The following is a 20,861-nucleotide window of genomic DNA, read 5'->3' as shown; positions in this document are numbered from 1 at the left end:
GTAGTCAGTTAGCCAAGACTTTCAGAAGGATCAGGAGTGTTACATATAAATTCATATGACTTTTAACAGATATTGAGATTCTTAGCTATAACAACGACAAAGAACAGAAATATCACCTCCAACTATGACTAGAATTTTTCTTATTTTTATCTCAAGTTCCTGAAAGTATTTACCTTCTGACAAAAAAGGCTCATCATGGGAGCATAGCAAATGAGTGAATTAAGGGAATTTAATGTAGCATTTATATTTTAAAATTGTCTTATATATCTATTCTCACAGTAAAAGTTATTCTTTAATGTACCTTGTCCAATCAAGTAATCTGAACCATTAAACCCCAAAATTGAACTGAAACAGGTTCAACTAAATAAATTCATTATGATTCTAAATATAATTACCATTCCATTCTGACTGCCAGATAGACTTATCCCATTAGAGAAAAGCTGGATATACCTACAACTATTTAAGCAGGCATGTGCAGAAGGGAAATAAATCAATGACAAAAAAATATAATTTATATTAAAATAAAACAAAACTGAGAATTACACCAGATTTCCATGCCAGTATAAGATCACTATCATTACCAAATTTGCCACAATTGCTGTAAATTATTTATATAATTCACCTTATACAGATGTTTTTCCTAACAACTGAGATGTCATTTTTTAAATTTTAGGCATAGATATTCCAAGAGTTCTGCAAAGAACATGGAATTATATATTGGGTTTTACTATGTACTGGTTAAAACTAATGCAGTCTAATATCAGTTTGAGGAGTCTGAGAAGCTTGATGAGTATGAAAGGATAAGGGTGAAATACTACAAGACAGATATTTTTTCTCTTTCTTTAGCATCAGAAGTACAGATTGTTGAAAGAATCCAGATGGAAACTGATTCCTCCTAACTGTAAAATCCACCTACCCACATTTCCTCCTAGGGAAACCATTTACCTCTCTCACAGCTTTCTTAAAGGAAAACCAGTAAAATTTAACATAATTTTTGTTTGAATGTTTACAATTGAATATTTACATACTATTTACATGTATGTATGTATAATTATTTTTATGCAAGTATGATATAAAATGTTCAGGAAGGAAGGAAGGAAATATTATTAGTGGTGCAGCTTTGGTCTCTAAGCCAAGACAGAGCCTATATGGTTCTGATACATCTGAGTCCACGGCCTTGGGAAAATGATTTAACCTTCTTGAATCTCAACCTTTCAGTCCCCTGGAGAGAAGCTGCCATGCAGACAGGAGTGGAGACACTTTAATTGAAAATGTGGCTAGAAATTTCAAGTGGGCATATAAGTGATGTCCATCTCTTAGGTTTAGAAGGTTTTTTGCCCAATGATTACTTATAGTTTTGCAAATTTGCCTAAAACAACTTTTACAACTGAGCAGTATAATTTCAAAGAGTCAATACCAAAAACATCATCATAGTTCTGTGCTTTCTCAACATGTCATAATCCCTCTTGTCATCCCCAGTTTTGAGAACTGCAATATCACCAATCTGTGGATATTCTTACTAAAATAAAGAGAATGCATTTTTATTGTTCTGAACATATTAACAAGTCATTCTTAGATAGAAAAAATACTTATAGGGAAGAATGCTCTAAAAAAATTGAAAAGAATGCTATTAAAAATATGAAGATTTTTATGTTCATAAATAGAAAAGTTTAAATACTTGCCTTGCTTTATTAATGCAAATATGTTATTTAGTGGGCTGATACTGTAATTTTACCTCAAAGAAACCAACCCTACTAATTAAGTCATATAATTCATGACTGCTGAATACTTACATAGAGGAACACACTGTGTTAACCTAAAACAGGGAATAATCATGTCACAGTATCACAATATACAGAGAGTGTTTATTAGTGCTATACAGTCTTAAACTGCTAGCCTTTATACAGCTTGGGATGTAGCTTACTTTTTACTTTTTAGCTGATCTTGGCTTGTTTTGGTTTGGGGGTTTTTTGGGAGTTTTTGGGGATTTTTTTGTTTTGTTTTTTACTTATAAATTTTTTCTCCCATGATTTGGTTTCTTCTGATTCTTTCAGAATTGCTGGCCTTAAAAGATACTTGGTACAAAGATATGAGGAGCTGAAGTATAATACCTTCTTCAATTTGCCAAACAAGAAACATTAATATGGATGGAATACTTGGGAAACATCATTTTATTCTCAAATGCCTTGGGGAGTAGATAACACAAAGTGCAATGATTAGCAGGTTGTCAAACAAACTACTGTTACAGCACTGGGTAACCACCAAATGGAATTTTAGAGAAATCTAGCAGACACTTCTATTCAATAGATGCAATTTTTTTTTTTCTTTACTGAAAGCATGAACCACAATTAATTTTCAAGCACTTTTTATGAAGATAGCCTCTTTATTTACAAAGGAGACAAAAAAATTACCCCTAACCAAATCAAAGAAGCCAAACAAACCAAAACACACCACCACAGAAACATCCCATTCTAGATGACATTGGCAGACTTCAGATTTTTTGAAAGCTCTTTCAGTGGTCTACTTTCTATATTTTTAAAACATATAATTAGTACCAATGTATCAGACTGAAAAACAGATTTCCAAAGTTATTCTTTATGCAGACCACTTTCACATAGAAAATGTCTCTCGCATATCCTTACCTAGAGGTGCCTGCTACCCTGCATGTCCCTGGCATGCACTTGAAAAGAATTTTATGAGCATTTATAAATAAAACTCATTATGTACACACAGGAATTGAAGTCATTATGCGCTACCAAAAGCAGATTGTGCCATAATTTTGCATACATAATTAAACAGGTGTTTAAGAAAAGACTAAGTGCCATGGTCTAGTTGACAAGATGGTATTATGTCCTAGGTTGGACTCCATGATCTCCAGGGTCTTTTCCAACTTAGATGATTCTGTGATTCTATTCACAAACACTCAAATTAAAAACAAACTAACTAAATTCCCCAACAACTTGTCAGATTTAGATTTTTAAATAAATGGGCTTTTGAGACAAAATCTTCCACCATCATATTTTTTGTCAGCTGATTGGTTTTGATCAGCTCTAGTACTAAGGCTACGTGAACCATAATGCTTGAAGTACTTTTTTACTTCCTGCAGTTGATCATGCAGAAATAGCCTGCAAGCATACCTTAAAAAATTTAGTGCTTTGAGAAAAGAAAGGGAGCATAGTTCTGGCAAAGAGTTTTTTAATATCACTTTCTTTGTGCCTGGAGAATCTCCTCTGTTCTTCCCAAGGCCCATCACTGGTCTAATAGCATAGCTGCATTTCTTGATGAAAGTTTTAATACCCATAAAAAAACATGCTCCCTCCCAAATCCAGCTCTTTTAGCTAGAGTTACCTAAGGTAGAGCTGGCTTTTCCCAAGCCCAGTGCTCCACAGCTACTGTGTTTCCCTCCAATCTGTGTCAGGTGCCTTTCAAACCCAATGGTCCCCAGATTCTTCCTCACTTCACAACTCAGCACAGACAAAAGGAACACAAGGGGTCCAGCACAGGTGCCATTTGAATTTAATACAGATTCTTTTTTTAAAAAAAACTATATAATTTCATAAATCCCATTTGTTTCATAAAAAATATTCATCATTACATGCTTTTAATTATTGTATTGGTTAAAGATGAGTTTATCAAAATGAGAGCTGTTGTCCCCAAACTTCGTCATGATGGGCTGGGAAACAAATGTACTGGGCTAAACCTTCAGCTGATTTAGTTCAGTCCAGTAAGTTTAGGACCATTATGTTAACAAGTTATAATTTCTTAAGGGGATTACCTGTCACAGTTTTTGTTATCTTTAATATTTTAAAAATAGAAATTAGGGAATCACAAAAAGCCTCAGTTCAATACAAAGAAAAATGCTAAGTTTAGGTTTTAATCCTCCCCCACTATTTTTAAATGGTTTAATTTACCTCCTATTTCTTGATCAGAGCAAAACGTGCTGTATGCATGAAACTGAAAAATGAATGGTCCTAAATTCCACCCTGCACAATCCTTCCTACAAATTAATACCAACAGTTAATATATTCCATTTATTCCCACTCTGCTCACAGACCAAGATGTCATTTGCACTAAGGGCTATACAAATCCACAAGAAAAGATTATGGTCTCAATACCAAAGAATTCACAGTCAAACTATAAGATAAAGGAGAGCAGAGTATTGGCAGAATACAGAACAGACCATCCTAAAACTATTAAGGCAACACAGACCAGCATGATAGTCAGCAGCCATCTCAAACAGGGGCTTTTTGAGGAAATTTTGCCAAAAAAGATTTTTAACGAGGTAACAGAAAGAGGAAACCAGGACAATTTTGTATCTATTTACTGAGCTTTCCATCCAAGCATAAGACAGCACAAAGGCATTGGCCTCACCAGTGACCTCTCAAATAGTACCACAAAACAGAGCTGAAATGTCCTGTGCATCTTAGCTTCTAAAAAATGTTTTAGCAAAGTGAAGCACTTGAAATTTTGGGAAAAGTTGCCCTCACTTCAGCAACCTTCATTGACTCTGACAGAGGAGCAGACAAACTCAGCTGAAATACAGGGATCATATTTATTTACTTGTCTGAATAAAAAAAGAGGCACTAGACCTAAACTGTTCCTGATACATTTATCTAACCTGTTTTTAGGAAAGGAAAGCCGTAGTACATGATACTCTGAAACATATCAAACTCTAAACCCCAGAACAATACTTTGAGATGGTTTCCTACTTCAAGGCGCATATCTTATTTTCCAGCTCTTCTTCATGAAGAGTCAGATCTTTTCCTGCTAAAGACTTTGAATTTTCAGCACTACATAAACAAAAGAAATCACACTAGCCTTTTAAACACAGATCCAGACAAGAAGCAAGACCACATACACAAAAAGTGTGAAAGTCTGAACTAAGTCTGAACAGGCAGAAAACAGACTGTAGACTGAGACTTCCAGCAGCAGGAGAAGAGTTTTGCTGCCAAGTTAGTGCTGTTGCTTAGAATGAAGAGTCAATAATTAAATTTAAAATTCTGCAGAAAGACCTAGTGGTCTGGCAGGAATAAAAATAAGCATGAGGAAGAAGTTTAAACTAGAGAAAGTGCCACACAACATGTTTAGTCATGGGCCAGGGGGGGGAGGTGGGCGGGGGCGGGGAGAGGAAGAAACAAACCAAACCCAAAAATACTTCTTACTAAAGAAATAAGGGTGAAGATTTTCAAAATGAGAGAAAGTGAGAGGGCTCCACATGGACTGAAAACATTGGGATTTATTTTATAATATTTACAGAATTGAGTAGATAGCAAGCTCTTGAGACTTTATGGAGAAGTATGAAGAATTTGAAAATGGGAAACCTAGTGCTTACATGCTGATAAGGGAGGGAATGAAGAAGCCAGGGAATTATCAATCATTCATTTTGACTTGGATTCCAAGAAAAATCCTGAAAGAAATAAACAAACACATTTCAAAAACACAGAGAAAACAAACAAGACAAGTAACAGCCAAAAGGGATCTGTCATCAATGGGCTGTCACATTTCCTTCAGTGAGAGGGTAACAGGCAATGTGGATGAGAGACGAGCAGCCAGGTGTCATTTATCTTAACATTAGAAAGATTTTTGACAACATCTCAAATTACACTCTCAGTCACAAGCAACCTAGTGAAACAGATTTAGCCCCTAAGGGCTAGGTGCAAATTATATCAGAAAGCTGAGGAAAGATAAAATTCATAGTTGATTTACTGTCAGAAGGGAGGGAATGGCACTGGGTGTGGTCTAGAAAGGTCTATTGTTAGTCTGCTATTATTCAATATTTGTAATAGCCACTCATTTTGTCTGGATCATAAAATAGAGTACAGGGTGATCAGATTTGGGCAGTAACACTGGAAAAGGCTGAAGCCATGCTGAAGGTCAGAATACTTATTTCAAATGATACTGCAGAGTCTGAAAAAATGAGGCATACAGTTTAACAGGGACAACTAGCACTACATTATGGGTCAGGAAGGACAGAGATGGCAGCTCTGCAGAAGAAAAAGAGATCTCAGAGCTCCAGTAGATTGTGATATATTGAACCAATGTCTCACTGTTGCAAAAGGGGCAAATGCCAGATAAATGCAGATAGATACAACAGTCTTCCCCCTCTACTCTCCATCATGACGACATGAAAATTATGTCTCTCCTGTACTCTGCACTAGTGAGACTGCAGTCAGAACACTTTCTGAAGGTTAGGTCGTTGTATTTCCCTTTGAAGGTGAATCAAATGGGGAGTCCAGAGGAAATCTGCAAAGATCAGAAGCACGCCTAGAAAACACGATCTGTGTGACTAAATTGAACAAATTCCTCTTGTATAGCCTGAAGAAATAACATAGGCTAGGAGGTAAAACAACAGTCTTCAAATACATGAAAAGGATGAGGATGTGCACCATGTACACTGAATAAAGTAAGTGAAACTATAGCAATAAGGAGTAAAGTTAGGTATTCTTAAGACACTTTGGAGAGATAAGAGTAGCTAAAAAATGAAGATAATGCCTTCAGAAGCTGCAAAGTCTTCACCCTTAAAACAATATAAGTGTAGAAGATGTTAACTTTATCCATGGGCTAGAAAGTCTCTTGAGATCCTTTTGCTGTCTTCTAAAATGCAAAGGCAGATTTCAGGTACTAAATATTTTGAGAACAAATAAAAATATCATAACTAGGCTAAATAAATAGGAAAATAGAAAAATGTGAATGTACTCTCTCTGCAGCTATGTTCTTTAGGCTGACTTTTGCAATTTTACAGAATACCTATTTAGGAAAAATATTTACAAGAAAAAAGTAAACAAGAAATGGTAATGATCCTACTTTTCCCATGTCTTGCATAATTAATGATGCATTTTAAATATTGTATGGTAAATGGGTTTTGTTTACAGTGCAAATGCTTCTCTAAGTATTAGGAAAAGAAGTTCTAAGTAAAAGAAATCACCACTGCTACAATAATAAACTGTTTCCCACATAAGGGAACTTAAATCAGTTTGGGATATACTAAGCATGTAGCATGTAAAAAAGAAGTCCAAATTGGAGTCCCATATGCGAATGGAAAACAGGTAGAGAGCTTGTCCTTAACCAGTAAAGTGATTCACAACCTGCAGCAAAAGAAGATCCTAAATAAATAACCAGGTTTATAACTCCATAAATCTTTCATGGATTTCTTCTAGAGCTCTTGCTAAACACTGCTAAAGACAGTCTTGTATTTTGCATAAAACCAAGTATAGGACTCCAGTAGCTTCTATGCCTCCCAACATTTGCTCAAGGGATACAGGACATTGCCTCCAAGAGGATTATTAGAAGATCAAACCTGCCAAACAAATGAAAGCCAGAAAACTTTAGAAGTGATGACCCCATCTCTGAATCACTATGCAAAATCAATATTTACAGCTCACCTGCTCCAACCAGCCCAGGGCAGCCCAGTACTTAATTATCCTCATCCTTAGAATCTTCTAGCATGTCTGCATTAGATATCCCTCACTGTAATTCAAATCCACGACTTCTCCTAATAGCCAAATTAACTATGCCTAACATAGTTCTTTTCTTGAATAATCCTCTCTGTATAGGAAGAGATTAACACAACCCTCCTCAGTGCAGTTTTCTTCAGACTAAACAACCCTAGTTTGCTCAATCTTTCCCTAAAGGCACACTTTTAGATGGCTGATCATTATAATTGCTTGCAGCTGGACTCTCTCCAGCTCCTTTACTTTTCCAACGGAAGTCACAGCTCTGCTAAGGAGCTCACAGCACTGTAGAAGAGAACAGATGAATTACATCACAAGTCTAGGAGTTTCTCACTCTAATGGCCTCTGGTGATGCAAATCAATAACCATTCTAAAGCTATTACTTAGCCTCATGCCCAAGTTTTCCATAACAGGGGAGTTCACTTCAACTCCTGCAGTTTCCAGAAAGAGCACTGCAATCCTCCTTTTTTGACCCAGTCATTTCAAGCATATTTTATAGACATATTCAACACTAAATCTGTTTACTGCAAGCTGAAGTTACAATCAAATTAGCTATGCATTCTTCATTCCCTGTGTTAAGATGTATTAATATCACCATTAAATCTAGTGATACATTTTGGTTATTCAGAAAATAATTCCCTATCTTTAAATATTTTTTAATTGTGTTTGGGGATTTATCAGGATGAAAAGTCCTGGATAAATATTAGATGACTATCCTAAAGTAACTAAAATAATATTAGCGCAAGATGAAGAAAATTGCAGCAAAGCAAACAGAAAAAATAATCATACAGTAATGTTCTGCTAACTGCTGGTTATTCTCTTTCATCATATAATAACCATTGAAGGCCTTTGTCATTTTCTATTTAATGATTTTTAATTTAGTGGTAGGCTTCCATCATGTAACACAAATGAACAATAATTAATTTAATCATTTAATCTGCAATTTTTGCTTTTAAGGCCTTTAAAACAATTTGCTTCAAGCTTTATAGGGCAGCTCAATTTTCAAATTACATGACACATATAAATTTTGGGGTGGTGTCAATGCTAAAACTCATATTAGCTTGTACCAGGGGAGTAGCTAAGTCCTGCTCTGAAGTCCTATATATGAATGCAAAACTCTCTGGGAATTAATTTAAAAGCTCCTGAATTTTTATTGTTCTTTCACTGCTCACTTTTTTTTTACTGTGAAAGAGAAAAGAATATTTTAAAACATAAATGTTATGCTTGTCATTCCTTTCCAGTTTGTTGAAAAACCGTAATGCTTAGTCCTGTTGGTTATGGCTATTCAAAGAACAATTCACTCTAATCATACCACTTTTACAAAGGATGAAGACAAAAAGCTATAAAATATCTACCACCCACTCAAGAATCCTGTGACAAATTCACAGCCAAACATACAACTGTAACTTCATGCTTCATTTGAGGAACCTGACTTTCACTCACCCTGACAAGGTGAGAAAAAAGTCACTATACATCCTAACTCTCAAGCAGAGAGTGTTTCACTGGCAATTTCCTATCATTCTAATGAAGAAAAAATGGCTATCAAATTTCACGACATTTTCCCAGCAGCTATCATATTTTATCCATTTTCTTTTTTGTTTATTTGTTTGTTTTTCTGTAGAGAATCAGTCAAGAAGTCTATTTCATTGAGGGGGAAAAAAGACTATTAGGGCCAAAGTAAAAAAACTTCAAAAGGAAGACAAGTTGTCATTCTCTAGTTCTTCTACGGTCATTGGTTCTGTTTTGATTTTCAGTCATGTCTGAAATAGTTTCTGTCTAATATGGACACTTCTTAAAATCATTTAATGCTCTTTTAACATCTGTATTCAGCCTATTTCCTCTCCATCACAAAGCTTTTTATATCAATAAAACCTGTAACCTTTCAATACCAAAAAATCCCAATTTTTTCCATGTTTCTTGTAATTTTTGTTTTGTATCCACTTCTCATTTACTGTAGCCTATTGTTGACTTATCTTTTTAATCTAGAATTGGTCCTTAGCAGATACAATTTTCATATTGACCTAAGACATTAACAGTAGGCAAGAAAAAATTCCTGAGTCATACTTCTTGACCAGTGCTAAGATCAACACTAGTTTTGTGAAACCTAACTAAAACCATAACAGTCTCTTCTATTTTCAGCCTTATGTAGACTGAAGAAAGGTAGCGGTACAATTTTGAGAAGAATAGAACCTAAAACATTTTTGCTTGTCTCATTTAGTTTTATTTTTAAGCTGACATCAACAATTTTCAGTCAAATAACATGGGTTTGTTGGAGTGAAAGTTTGAACTCTTACTGTCTTATTACAGGCAGGCAGAAGAACACCCTGCAGGCCATATGACTGTCATATTTTGTTTATAGATATAATCATATACAGCACTAAGTGCTTTTGTTGTGTATTTCACTGTACTGTGTTCTTTTGTTAAACACAGGGCTTAGGTTCAGCATTTTAAAAACATCTATCAGTTATATAATAGCTACCACAGGAGAAGAAGAGGCTTTCTGACTTCTTTAATGAAATACAGTGGCCTACAGCAAAGCTTGAAACTTATTTAATGCAGTTATGGAAAACATCAGAAGTTTTTTGAGTCATTTTCTTTTACCATGTCACAAGAAAGGGAACTAATGAATTTTGAATCTGTAACTTCCAAAAATAATTGACTAATTTCAGTGTTGATAGATTCCTTCAGTATTAGATACAAGACATGAGGCCTAGAAAAGAGAAATCAAATACTGATTCAAATCTCTTTATGATCTGGCTGCCTGAAGGAAAGCTCACTGTCAGTGTGAGGTTCCCAATTTTTACTAGTTCACCAATCATTGTGCTTAAGGCTGATGGTGGGTATGGCTGTCTCTCTGATATTCCACCACATCAGTGTAATTTTAATTTATAGTTTTCGTCATAAATCAAGATCATTATGGAAAAATGGATGCCCCTGAGTCATTTATATCCTCAGTGCATGCACTCCATAAATGTGAAAGCTTATGCATCTTATTATTTCTAAGAGAATGGTAGAAATCTGTTATTGTAAAATCTCTTTTTTATTTTAACGGAACTTTTGTGCTCTGGTGAAAAAAACCAATACAAAACACACAAAACACACAAAAATCCCAAACCAAACAAAAACAAATACAAGTGAATTCTGTATTTAGAATTCACTGTATTCACTTGAAACACAGAATCATAGAAAGGCCGGGGTTCAAAGGAACCTAAAAGATCATCTATTTCCAACACCTCTGCTGTGAGCAGGGTCACCTTTCACTAGACCAGGTTGCTTAGAACCCCATCCAACCCAGCCTTGAACAGCTCCAAGGAAACACACAGGGTTTTTACATGCTTTGGATTTTTCTTAAGGAATAGTATCATGTAAATTGATATCCACTTGAGCATTTTAACTGCATCAGCTAAATGTGTGATTTTGAAATCACCCATAATTGTGTCTGCCTGAAGACTCATCAGAAGATCAAAATCACTAACTTGTAAGAATATGGATTTAGATCAACATATTTCTTTCATAATGGGGTCTTTAAACACAGATTTTGGTAGATTGAAACAATGTATAAGCTTGAAATGCAATCTGAGATTATTTCAAATTGTATTTTAAAACACGTGTTGGGTTTTTTTTAGTCAAATATTACATTTTAAAATTCTTTAAATTTCAACTTTTCTTTTTCTAACTGGTTTTAGCTTTAAAACCAGAGCATTTTAAAATGCATTTAGAGCATGCAAAATTAAATGTTCAGAGAAAAAGAGAAATTAACCAGAACAAGCTGAATGGATTTCTACGGAAAGTAACTCAGGAAGTCATTGATAAAACTTTAGGACTGGGACTAGTTCCAGCTACTGCCACTGACAAAAGCCACCAGTCGACATCTCAGTGTAGCCCTTATAATAACAGATGCCATACAGAACAGAGTTTCGAAGGGTGAATTCTAAGGGTGAATTTATTAATCATAAAAAGAACTCGATTCAAATGATAAATGCAAGGAAAAGCAAGCTTGTTTCTAAGAACTTTACTTGTATAGATATTACATGGTTGAAAGCCCAAATTTGCTAAACCCACACATTTGTAGAGAACTTTTACGTGTGACCTGGTATGCAAAATACTGTTGCAATATGAATAAAACATAACTTTTCCAGAAACAGCTACCTTTGCCTGGATTTTTATTCATCATAAAAAGCAGATTTTTATTTTTTTTTGAAGAAAGCATTTTAACTATCAGACTTCTCTGAAAATTATCTTTTTCTACTGATAAAAAAAGAAAATTATGAAAGTAAACAACAGAAAACCATGACAGTTAATATATCGTTAATGAGCAGACGTTCTAAGGCAATTATTTCTTCCTTTAAAATCATACCAAAAGTTTAAAAGGTCTGGTTGTTTCCAGTATATTAAGATCACTTAAAGTCAGGAAGCCTTGGAGAGTAAAAGGACTTTACTAAAGGAGGTGCAAATTTACATGGTCAGAATCATCAGACAAGCAGGTTCTTTGAGATTGTTGGACATTTCTAAATATTTCATTTCTCAGTTTTCTTGTGTCTGTCAAAGACTGAGATACCTTATTCAAACTCAATAATCATGCAAAAATTTTAATTTGGAAGTTTGTTATTGTTTCTTAATTTAATTTATCTACTGTATCAGCATTGTCATGCATTTGTTTTGTAAGAATTACAAGAGTAGGACTGATCAGTAGTCATGAAGTGCCTGTGTCTGGAAGCTATAGTTGCTTCAGAGGAAATTTAAAAGGTCAGTTAGCCTAAAGGAGAGCATTAATGCTACTGAAGTCTCCATGAAGGAACCAGAGCTAGAAGGGTCTCTGCAGCTGGTGAAGCCTGCTGAGAAAGAGCCCCTTAGGGAGCATGATACAGAGTCTTTATCCAGCCAGTCAGCACTTTCTGCCCAAAGGGAAAACCAGCACTGCAACGAGAAAGGAATAAGTCTGAAGCTTGACAAGGACCCTGCAGAGTCAGTGAAACTTTGAGGAGCCAGAAACATCAGCAGAGCAACCCTGAATCCTGAGGGTGGTGGCCAAAGACAGACTGGAGATGGCTACCAGGTGAGAAGCCAGAGCCCAGACAACAAATCTGCATCCAAAATATGATATAAATTAGCAAAGAGAATCTTAAGTAAAAGGAAAATTTAAAGGTAGGGGAAATGAGAAAATCAGAAATAGAAAAGGGAAACATTTTGATTAAGTTATTTAGATGGAAGTTATGTTCTAGTCTGTCTTACATTAATTTTTCCAAGGGTTGAACTGTACTAAAAACCTGATACTTTCAAGATTTATTTTTCTGACTGTGAAAATGAACACATGAACAAAAACTATGTTTTCTGAAGCACAATACCAGCTGCATAGGTGAACATATTCATAAACACATCATAGCTACAACATGTTACCACACAATTTGAGGAAGAAATATCTGTAAAAAACAGGGTAGAGGTATCTACAGAGTAGATCTGGCTTACAAATATTCCCTAAAAATCGTAGTTACATGTGTCTTCATTAAAAGCAAACTAGAGGAGAAAGGATACGGGTGGGGGGAAGTAGTATATTTTAAAAGCATCTCCTTGAAAGAGCAGCAGGGTAAAAATTGTTCTGCCATCTTAATACTGCTCAATTTCAATAAATATAGATGTTTTCACAGAAACTAATGAAAACATCCACTGTGTTCCCCATGATTCATTGGCAATCAAAAGCACTTCCTAATTTGCAATATGATGATCTGGAGTATTGACAATCGTTCAAAAAGATTACTTGGTTTTAATATATTTTGTCTAGTGAGAGGAGGCAGCAGCTTTACCACAGCAGATCATCATCTGTCATGACTGCCATCAACACCTGCTAAGACTCTAGTGAGTGTGCAGGAGGAGCAAGCCCTGTGTGCCTGCTGCATCCTGGCCCGTGTGAGCAGGAGCTCTGCAGCAGGGCAGGGGGTGGTGGGGCAAGAGAGGACCCTAACACAAGGCTGGGAGCAGAAACCTGCACTGCCGGGCACTGTGCCAGCCCACTCCTATCTTCACAACTCCACATACTAGATAGAGCCTGCCTGAGAGTTGGAAAAAACAGCTGCATCCATCACATGAGCTCATGGTGGTGAAAAAAGACAGCCAAACAACATTCTAACATATCCTTAACTACTGAGAGTTAATGAGGTCATCCTTAGGTAAATCCTTTCCTGTTAGATTTGTGGTCAATGTGGTTAGCACAATGTGGCTTCAGTAGTATGAGTACCCATCAATCCAATCATATTTCAGAGCTCCCCTGAGTACATATACATGAGGCAGAAATAATGGAACTGAAAAACTACAAGCTTAATGAAAAATTTAGAAGTCTAGGGGGAGATAGAAAAAGGCAAATCATAATGAAACTAAAATTAAAGTAAATTTTTATGCATGTTTTTTGATATTACTATATAACTGTTATGTTAGTACAAGCATTTGTGCAAAATGTGTGTATCAGTTTTTGAGTTAATTTAATAAACACTAACTTTTCAGAAAAAGGTAACAATTATCAAAATATGGAATCTATTCCACAATAGTTATGATAAGGATTTAACTGTAATGTTTTCCAGAAATTAATGTTTAATATTAAACTTGTTTAACCTTTTTTTTTTTTCCTTTCATGCCTTTCAACAGACAGATATCAGGTTAGTGAAGGGAAATAACACTGCCACACAATCTACAACACACAGCATCTGTTGGAACAATTTTTCTCTATTTGGGTAGAATACCTAAATAAATGAGTCCCTGACAAGTAGTTACAGATATTAAATTGTAGATATGCTAAAGTGGTTTAACAGCTGTGGATGAAAATGGGGAGCTATCATATGTGTCATTGTGGATAGCACTCAGATAATTATTGCAAAATAGTCTGAACAGGAGAATAATTTGTAAATATTTCCTACATTGTCTTTGTTACTCTTCATCAGGAACCTCTCACATGGAAAACCAGAGACATTTGATACCTTCTTTTTGTGGTTTGATTGAATTCACTGCATAAACTCCCTTTGGTGTATCTAGTCATCAATTCACACTGCTGCCCTTCTCATCAGCCTTTAGCAAAACAACATTGGTATTTGCAGGGGTACCCAAATGGCTAACACAAGTATATTGCATATCTAATAAGGAAAGATATTAACTTCATTTTTCTTCTTTTCTCTTTGCATGAAGACATCTTCTTCCAGAAAGTACCTTGGACACAAAAATTTCTCAAATTAAACCTTGATACCTATTTGTCATACAAATCTATGTAATATATACTCTGAATTTTGTTGGGATGGCAATTTTAAACCCAAATATAATTCCATGAACAGATGGAATTTAACAATCCCAAAACTTGCAAAAGAGATTAAGACAGCAATTAAAAACACATCTAAAGATGGGTAAATTGTGCTTTTTTATTCCTTCTGCTATGAAGTAATAAGGGGCAACACAAATCTTTGTTATTCATGTAGAAAACCACCAAAGTCTCCCTTTATATTCAAGGAATATTTTTATTGCTGTAGTTCATCATCCCAATGTTTTAACTAAATCAAAAATGGTTAGAATTCAAACTTGTCTTTTATGAAATACATCTCCATCCTCTTATATTATTTGAAATACCTGGGCAATTTACCTGTCCCCATCATTTTGTCTGATACCTTTTTTAAAGAAAGAGTTATTGTTTTCTTGCCTAACCTATTAATCTCTCTGAGGAATAACAGATATAAAATGATTCGAAAATATCATCTGAACGAGCTGATAACTACACAACTCATCTGACTTGAAAATATAAAGAATTTGATTCAGGCTATTGTGCAATCTTTTACTCTCTTCTCAAGAACAGGGGGGAAGTGCTTTGTTCTGCCAACTGACAGAGAATGAATAATATTTTTTAAGTGTTTAAAATAATTTAATACTCAAATGAGTATCATGAGTGTCATACTCAATGTCAGTATCATAATCTGATTGGTAGAACCATAGGATCACTTAGGTTGAAAACACATGTAAGATCATCAAGTCTAACCATTGGCCCAACATGGCCAAATCCACCACTAAACCATGTCCCTAAAGGCCACATCTACCTATATTTCAAGTATCCCCAGCAATGGCAACCACTTTCCTGGGCAACCTGTCCCAATGCTTGATCACCCTTTCAGTGATGGAATTTTTTTCTAATGTCAGATCTAAACCTCCCCTGGTGCAACTTCTAGTAGTTTCCATTGTCCTATCACTTTTTTCTTTCAGGTAGTTGTAGGGGAGCAGTAAGTTCTCCCCTGAGGCTCCTTTTCTACCTAGCAGAATACCAAGCCCAGCTCCCTCACCCAATTCTCACAAGACCTGTGCTCCAGACCTTTCACTAGCTTCATTGCCCTTTTCTGGACATGCCCCAACCACTCAGTGTCATGTAGCACTCAAGGGGAACCTTACTGTCCTCTACAACTACTTGAAAGAAAATTGTAGACAGGTGGGGGTCAGTCTTTTCTCATAGGTATCAAGTCATAGAAATGGTTTCAAGTTGTTCAGGTTTAGATTTCACAATAGGAAAAAAATCTTCTACTGTAAGGGTGGTCAAGCAATGGAATAGGCTGCCCAGGGAAGATCACCATCCCTGAAGGTATTTAAAACACTTGTAGATGTGGCCTTCGGGACATGGTTTAGCAGTGGTCCTAGCAATGTTAGATTGACAGTTGGACTCAATGACCTTACAGGTTTAAGCCAACCTTAATGATTCTATGATTCTATCAGCTGCAGCCTCTCCAGCGCCAAGTACAGAGGGACAGTCACTGCCCTGGTCCTGCTGGCCTCAACATTTCTGATACAGCCAAAATACCATTGGCCTTCTTGGCCATCTGGGCACACTCTGGCTCCTAATCAGCTGTGTCAACCAACACTCCCAGGAGCTTTTCCACCGGGCAGTTTTCCAGCCACTTTGCCCCAAGAGTGTTGGGGTTGTTGTGACCCAAGTGTAGGACTCATCACTTCATCTCGATGAACCTCATGCAACTGGCCATGGCAATTGATCCAGCCTGTCCTGAGTGCTCTGCAGAGCTGTCCTACTCTCCAGCAGATCAATGTTCCTGCTCACCTTGGGTCTCATCTGCAAACTTACTGAGGGTGCACATGATCACCTTGTCCAGATCATTGATAAAGACATTAAACAGGACCCAGTACTGACACCAGAAGAACACCACTTGTGACCAGCTGCTAACTGGGCATAACTCCATTCACTATTATCTCTGGATGGCTTGGCCCTCCAGCCAGTTTTTTACCTAGTGAACAGTGTACCCATCCAAGCCATGAGCAGCCAGTTTCAGCAGGACAATACTAAGGGACATAGTGTACTTACATTTAGATGAAGTTGATTACTCCACTGACCAATTACTTTGTATTCTGTACTCTTGTTGGTGATTTGATACTGAAAAATATCGTAGCGTCCAGGAGCATCTCCATTTTCATTGAAAACAACAGGTGTTCCAGCACTCCCTGAAAAAAATATTAAGAGCAATAAATACCTTTAAAGGAATCTAAAAAATATACATTAAAGAAAAAATACTAATTAGAAATTGAACAGGTTCTTCATAATGCAAATATAATATGATAATAAATTCAAAAACCTCCCCAAAACAAAATGTATGTTATTATCATCATCACAAAATCTACCCCATGATTCTATGAAAATACTTTTAAAATCTAATCCTTTGCTGTCCTTTTCTGTGGTTGTTTGGTTGAGGGTGTTTTGTGTGTGTATTATAGAACATTAGGAAATTCTAGGAAAAAACAGAAATGAAGAAATTTATTTTGACATGAAGAAAGACATAATTTCACTTTAGGATGTGTATACTTGGCAGTAGGCAAAACACAGCAATCTTGCAATGAACTACATTAAAAATATCCCAGTTAAGTACAAAAATATTGTTAATATCCTCAACTTAGGAGCCAATACTCATAAAGTAATTTGAGATGCAAATCTTTAAATTGTGTCATGGTAAGTATGCTGTTTCTAACACTGACCACCTATGAAAAAGTATTTTATCAAAATAAATTAAGTACATCAGCTGTGCTTGTTGCTCTCTCCTCTACACATGACACTGCCTGACAGAAAAGGCCATTGCCGAAGCTGTCAAAAGTTATAAATCGACACTGTTCTTATTCGATCAACAAAATGTTCAAAGATTGAAAACTACGCATCTACCTTGGCAACCAGACCAGCCATATTAGAACACATTTTGATGGATTCCCTCAAGGTGACATCAAGGATCTGCACTCCTGCAGAGACTTTTCAAAAGCTACACCCCTTCCCCAAATTTTTATATATAGATGAATCATATTTATAGTTGAAGTCCATTGAAGAAAAATTCAAATATGCTAGTATTCTCTTGCAGTGACTGGAGATGAAATTTATCTTTACTGGGGGGAAAACCCAAACCACAAAAAAATGCCCCCACAATGTTTTCATGTTTCTCCATGTAAACATCCAAGAAAAGAATAGCCAGTTCCTAGTAAATTCCTACACTATTACACATGTTAGTGTATCACCTAGAGGCACTAAGTCCAGTATGAGTGGTTTCCAGAAAATGAAAAAAAAGCTTAAAATTATGGGTACCTATGAAGCAGAAGTAAGCTAGTAGAAGTAGGAGCAGTCTACACACTCCAAGATTTCAACATAAATTATTCTTGTATGTCTGTCTGTCTCTCTCCCATAAAGTATTTTGTTCTCTAAAGCATTTTGTTTTGTATAACAGCTTTCATATAAAATTGATATCCAGTGAAATAAACAGTGTTTTGAGAGTGACAAGTGGCACATTAAATACTGTGCCAATTTCACAGTTCTGCCAGAAAAATTCTGGCTGCAAAAATTGGACGTGAGCAACCATGGAAGAAGAGTTTCAAAAATTATGTGTGGTAAAGACTTAAGACCCCATGAAGATAGAAGAGACTCTGCAGAAAATTTTGGAAAGCTCTTCATGCTTTGCTCCCAATTCTTTTGACAGAATGAAGGGCAAGAAAAATCCCAGTCTACAATCCTTCAAGCAATGAAATTATTCTTCACTGCTCACACAGCAGGTTGATGCAATAAATTTCTTCCACCCAACAATAACATACTCAGCTGTTGTTGGTATATAGTTATGGAGGTAACCTTCAAAACATTACTGTATAGTAACACTAGAATTCATCTTTCCACTCAGCAGCATTTGAAGACCTCACGGAAAAACAGTCATTTTTATGAACAGATAAGAAATGTTCTTGGTATACCTTAAGACCAATGGGAACTTAAAACATTATTATGCTCAGCAATAAGAGTGTGAGCTTATAATATATGGGTGGCTTTAGAAATATCTTCTGGTGGTTTTGGTTGGGATAAAGTTAATTTTTTTCACAGTAGGCTGATTTGGGCTCTGATTTGGATTTGTGCTAAAAACTGCTGACAACACAGGGATGTTTTAGCTGTTTCTGAGAAGCATTTACACAGAGTCAAGGCGTTTTTTGCTTTTCATCCCACCCCACCACTGGGGAGGCTGGGGATGCAGAAGGAGTTGGGAGGGGACCAATCAGGACAGCTGACCCCAAAAGACTCAAGGGATATTCTCTACCATAAAACATGATGTTCAGCTTATAAACCTGGAGAAGAAGAAGGAAGAAGGGGACATTTGGGGACATGCCATTAAGTCACTCACTCTATGTGTGATGCTTTCCTGGGGATGTCTGAACACCTGCATGCCCATAGCATGTGGTGAATGAAGTCCTTTTGCTTTGCTTATGTGTGCAGCTTTTGCTTCACTTATTAAACTCAACCCATCTGTTTTCTCAATTTTACCCTTCCAGTTCTCTCCCCAGTCCAGCTGGTGGGGGAAGCAGTGAGTCTATGTGATGCTCAGCTGCAGGGGTTAATCCACAACACACGCACAACGTGACTGACTAGTCCAAACCAGAACTATCTTTCTTTTCTGGTGTAGTGCTGTTCTCAGCTAGAGCACAACAGCATCTCATGCTGAGCACCACAATCAACAAGGGACATTGCAACTTGCTAAATTCAGCAGCCTCTCCAACTGAGTCCAGCAAGATTTTTCCCATGTGGCAAAAGTCAAACAACCTTTGCCAAGTTAATAAAATCAGGCTTGCTAAAAGCTGGAATACATCACAGAAGATTTACACTCCCTAACACTGAGAAAAAAACACTATCCTTTTGTTAAAAGCGAATTTTAGAAAGTACAGGAACAGTCACAGTGCCTGCTCTAAAGTATATTTGATTGTGTTTTAGCAATGCTGACATAAGTTGTATATTTTGTTAACAAGTAAACTATTGCTTTAATCCATGTTTTATTATATTCATATTCAATTGTGGAATGCAACCTTTAATGAACTACAATTAGGAGTATGCATGACTGGATTGTGTTAATAAACTATTAGCTGCATAACCAGGAAAGCAAAGTTAAAGGCATTTGAAGAAAACCTGTGGATTTGACCAGTGGTTCCCAAAATAATGACTGCAGAAGTCTTGAAAGTGTAAGGACAGAATGAAAATGTAAGACAAACTAGATGCTTCAAGGCTATAAACAAACTACCAAGGGTTAATTAATATTCATTAGAAATGTTCATCTCATCTGAAGAAAAATATACCCTGGTGAATGACCTGAATGAAGAGTGCATCTGAGAATGGATAGTTCTCAAATTGAAAAGGTTTTCTAAGAAAATATACTTTGTCAGATAGTCCATCAAATTAAAGTGCATACTTCTGTGGAAAAACTGAATAACACTGTTGAGAGAGCAGATAATAAACCATATGGAGAAACACTGTAGCTGACCATAACAACAAATCTCATGTGAGGAGGCAAACTTGGATTCAGCATACGGTACTCGAACAAATGCCATGAAAGGATACAAGTGTCTCTGACAGCCAGATATGCAGAACTGAGCACTCTTGGTATCTGGTACTGCCACATATATTCTATCATTACCATTGCAGGGAATTGCATCGTAGTTCAATCTTAAAACAGAATTTAAATGCTCTTCTTATTGAACATTGAGATCTACCCGCAAAACTTAAATTTAACATACTGTGGAGAGAAAGTAACACAGGATACAACAAAGACCTGAGGTAGTGAGCCTACATAAATTCCAGCTTAGATAAAAAGTACTTTGGGAAACCACAACAAACAGTTCTTGAGTGGGGTATTTATACTAGAGAACGAAATTGGCTACCTTCATTTGGGAACCACATTCATTGGAAACCATCACAGGAAAATGGTTCCTTTTGCTTAAGATAAATGTTCCTATAATGCTAGTGTAGACCACCATAGAGAACAGAGAAAGCAGGCTAGTTTTTTTAAAAAACAATTTCACTGATTTAATTTTAAAAAATATTTTTAAAGCAATCATTTAATAAAATAGCTAAAAAGAAATGAGGGAACTATGTCTTTGAGCCTTTTC

The 20,861-nt window shown here is 36.1% G+C and overlaps 1 protein-coding gene across 4 annotated transcripts in view; it reads right to left on the bottom strand.

Annotated features, from left to right (window-relative positions):
- Positions 1 to 20,861, bottom strand: part of GRM8 (glutamate metabotropic receptor 8) — a 303,263-nt gene that overhangs the window by 48,940 nt on the left and 233,462 nt on the right. For all 4 annotated transcript variants that reach the window (XM_064422214.1, XM_064422213.1, XM_064422215.1 and 1 more), the window contains one exon: positions 16,780 to 16,916. In XM_064422214.1, coding sequence (XP_064278284.1) covers positions 16,780 to 16,916 — 137 coding nt within the window. The remainder of the gene's footprint in view (positions 1 to 16,779; positions 16,917 to 20,861) is intronic.

The sequence above is a fragment of the Passer domesticus genome, chromosome 5, assembly GCF_036417665.1.
Source record: "Passer domesticus isolate bPasDom1 chromosome 5, bPasDom1.hap1, whole genome shotgun sequence".
NCBI lineage: Eukaryota > Metazoa > Chordata > Aves > Passeriformes > Passeridae > Passer > Passer domesticus.
Note: the sequence above shows the minus strand (reverse complement) of the source record. Positions and strands in the feature narration are given on the sequence as shown.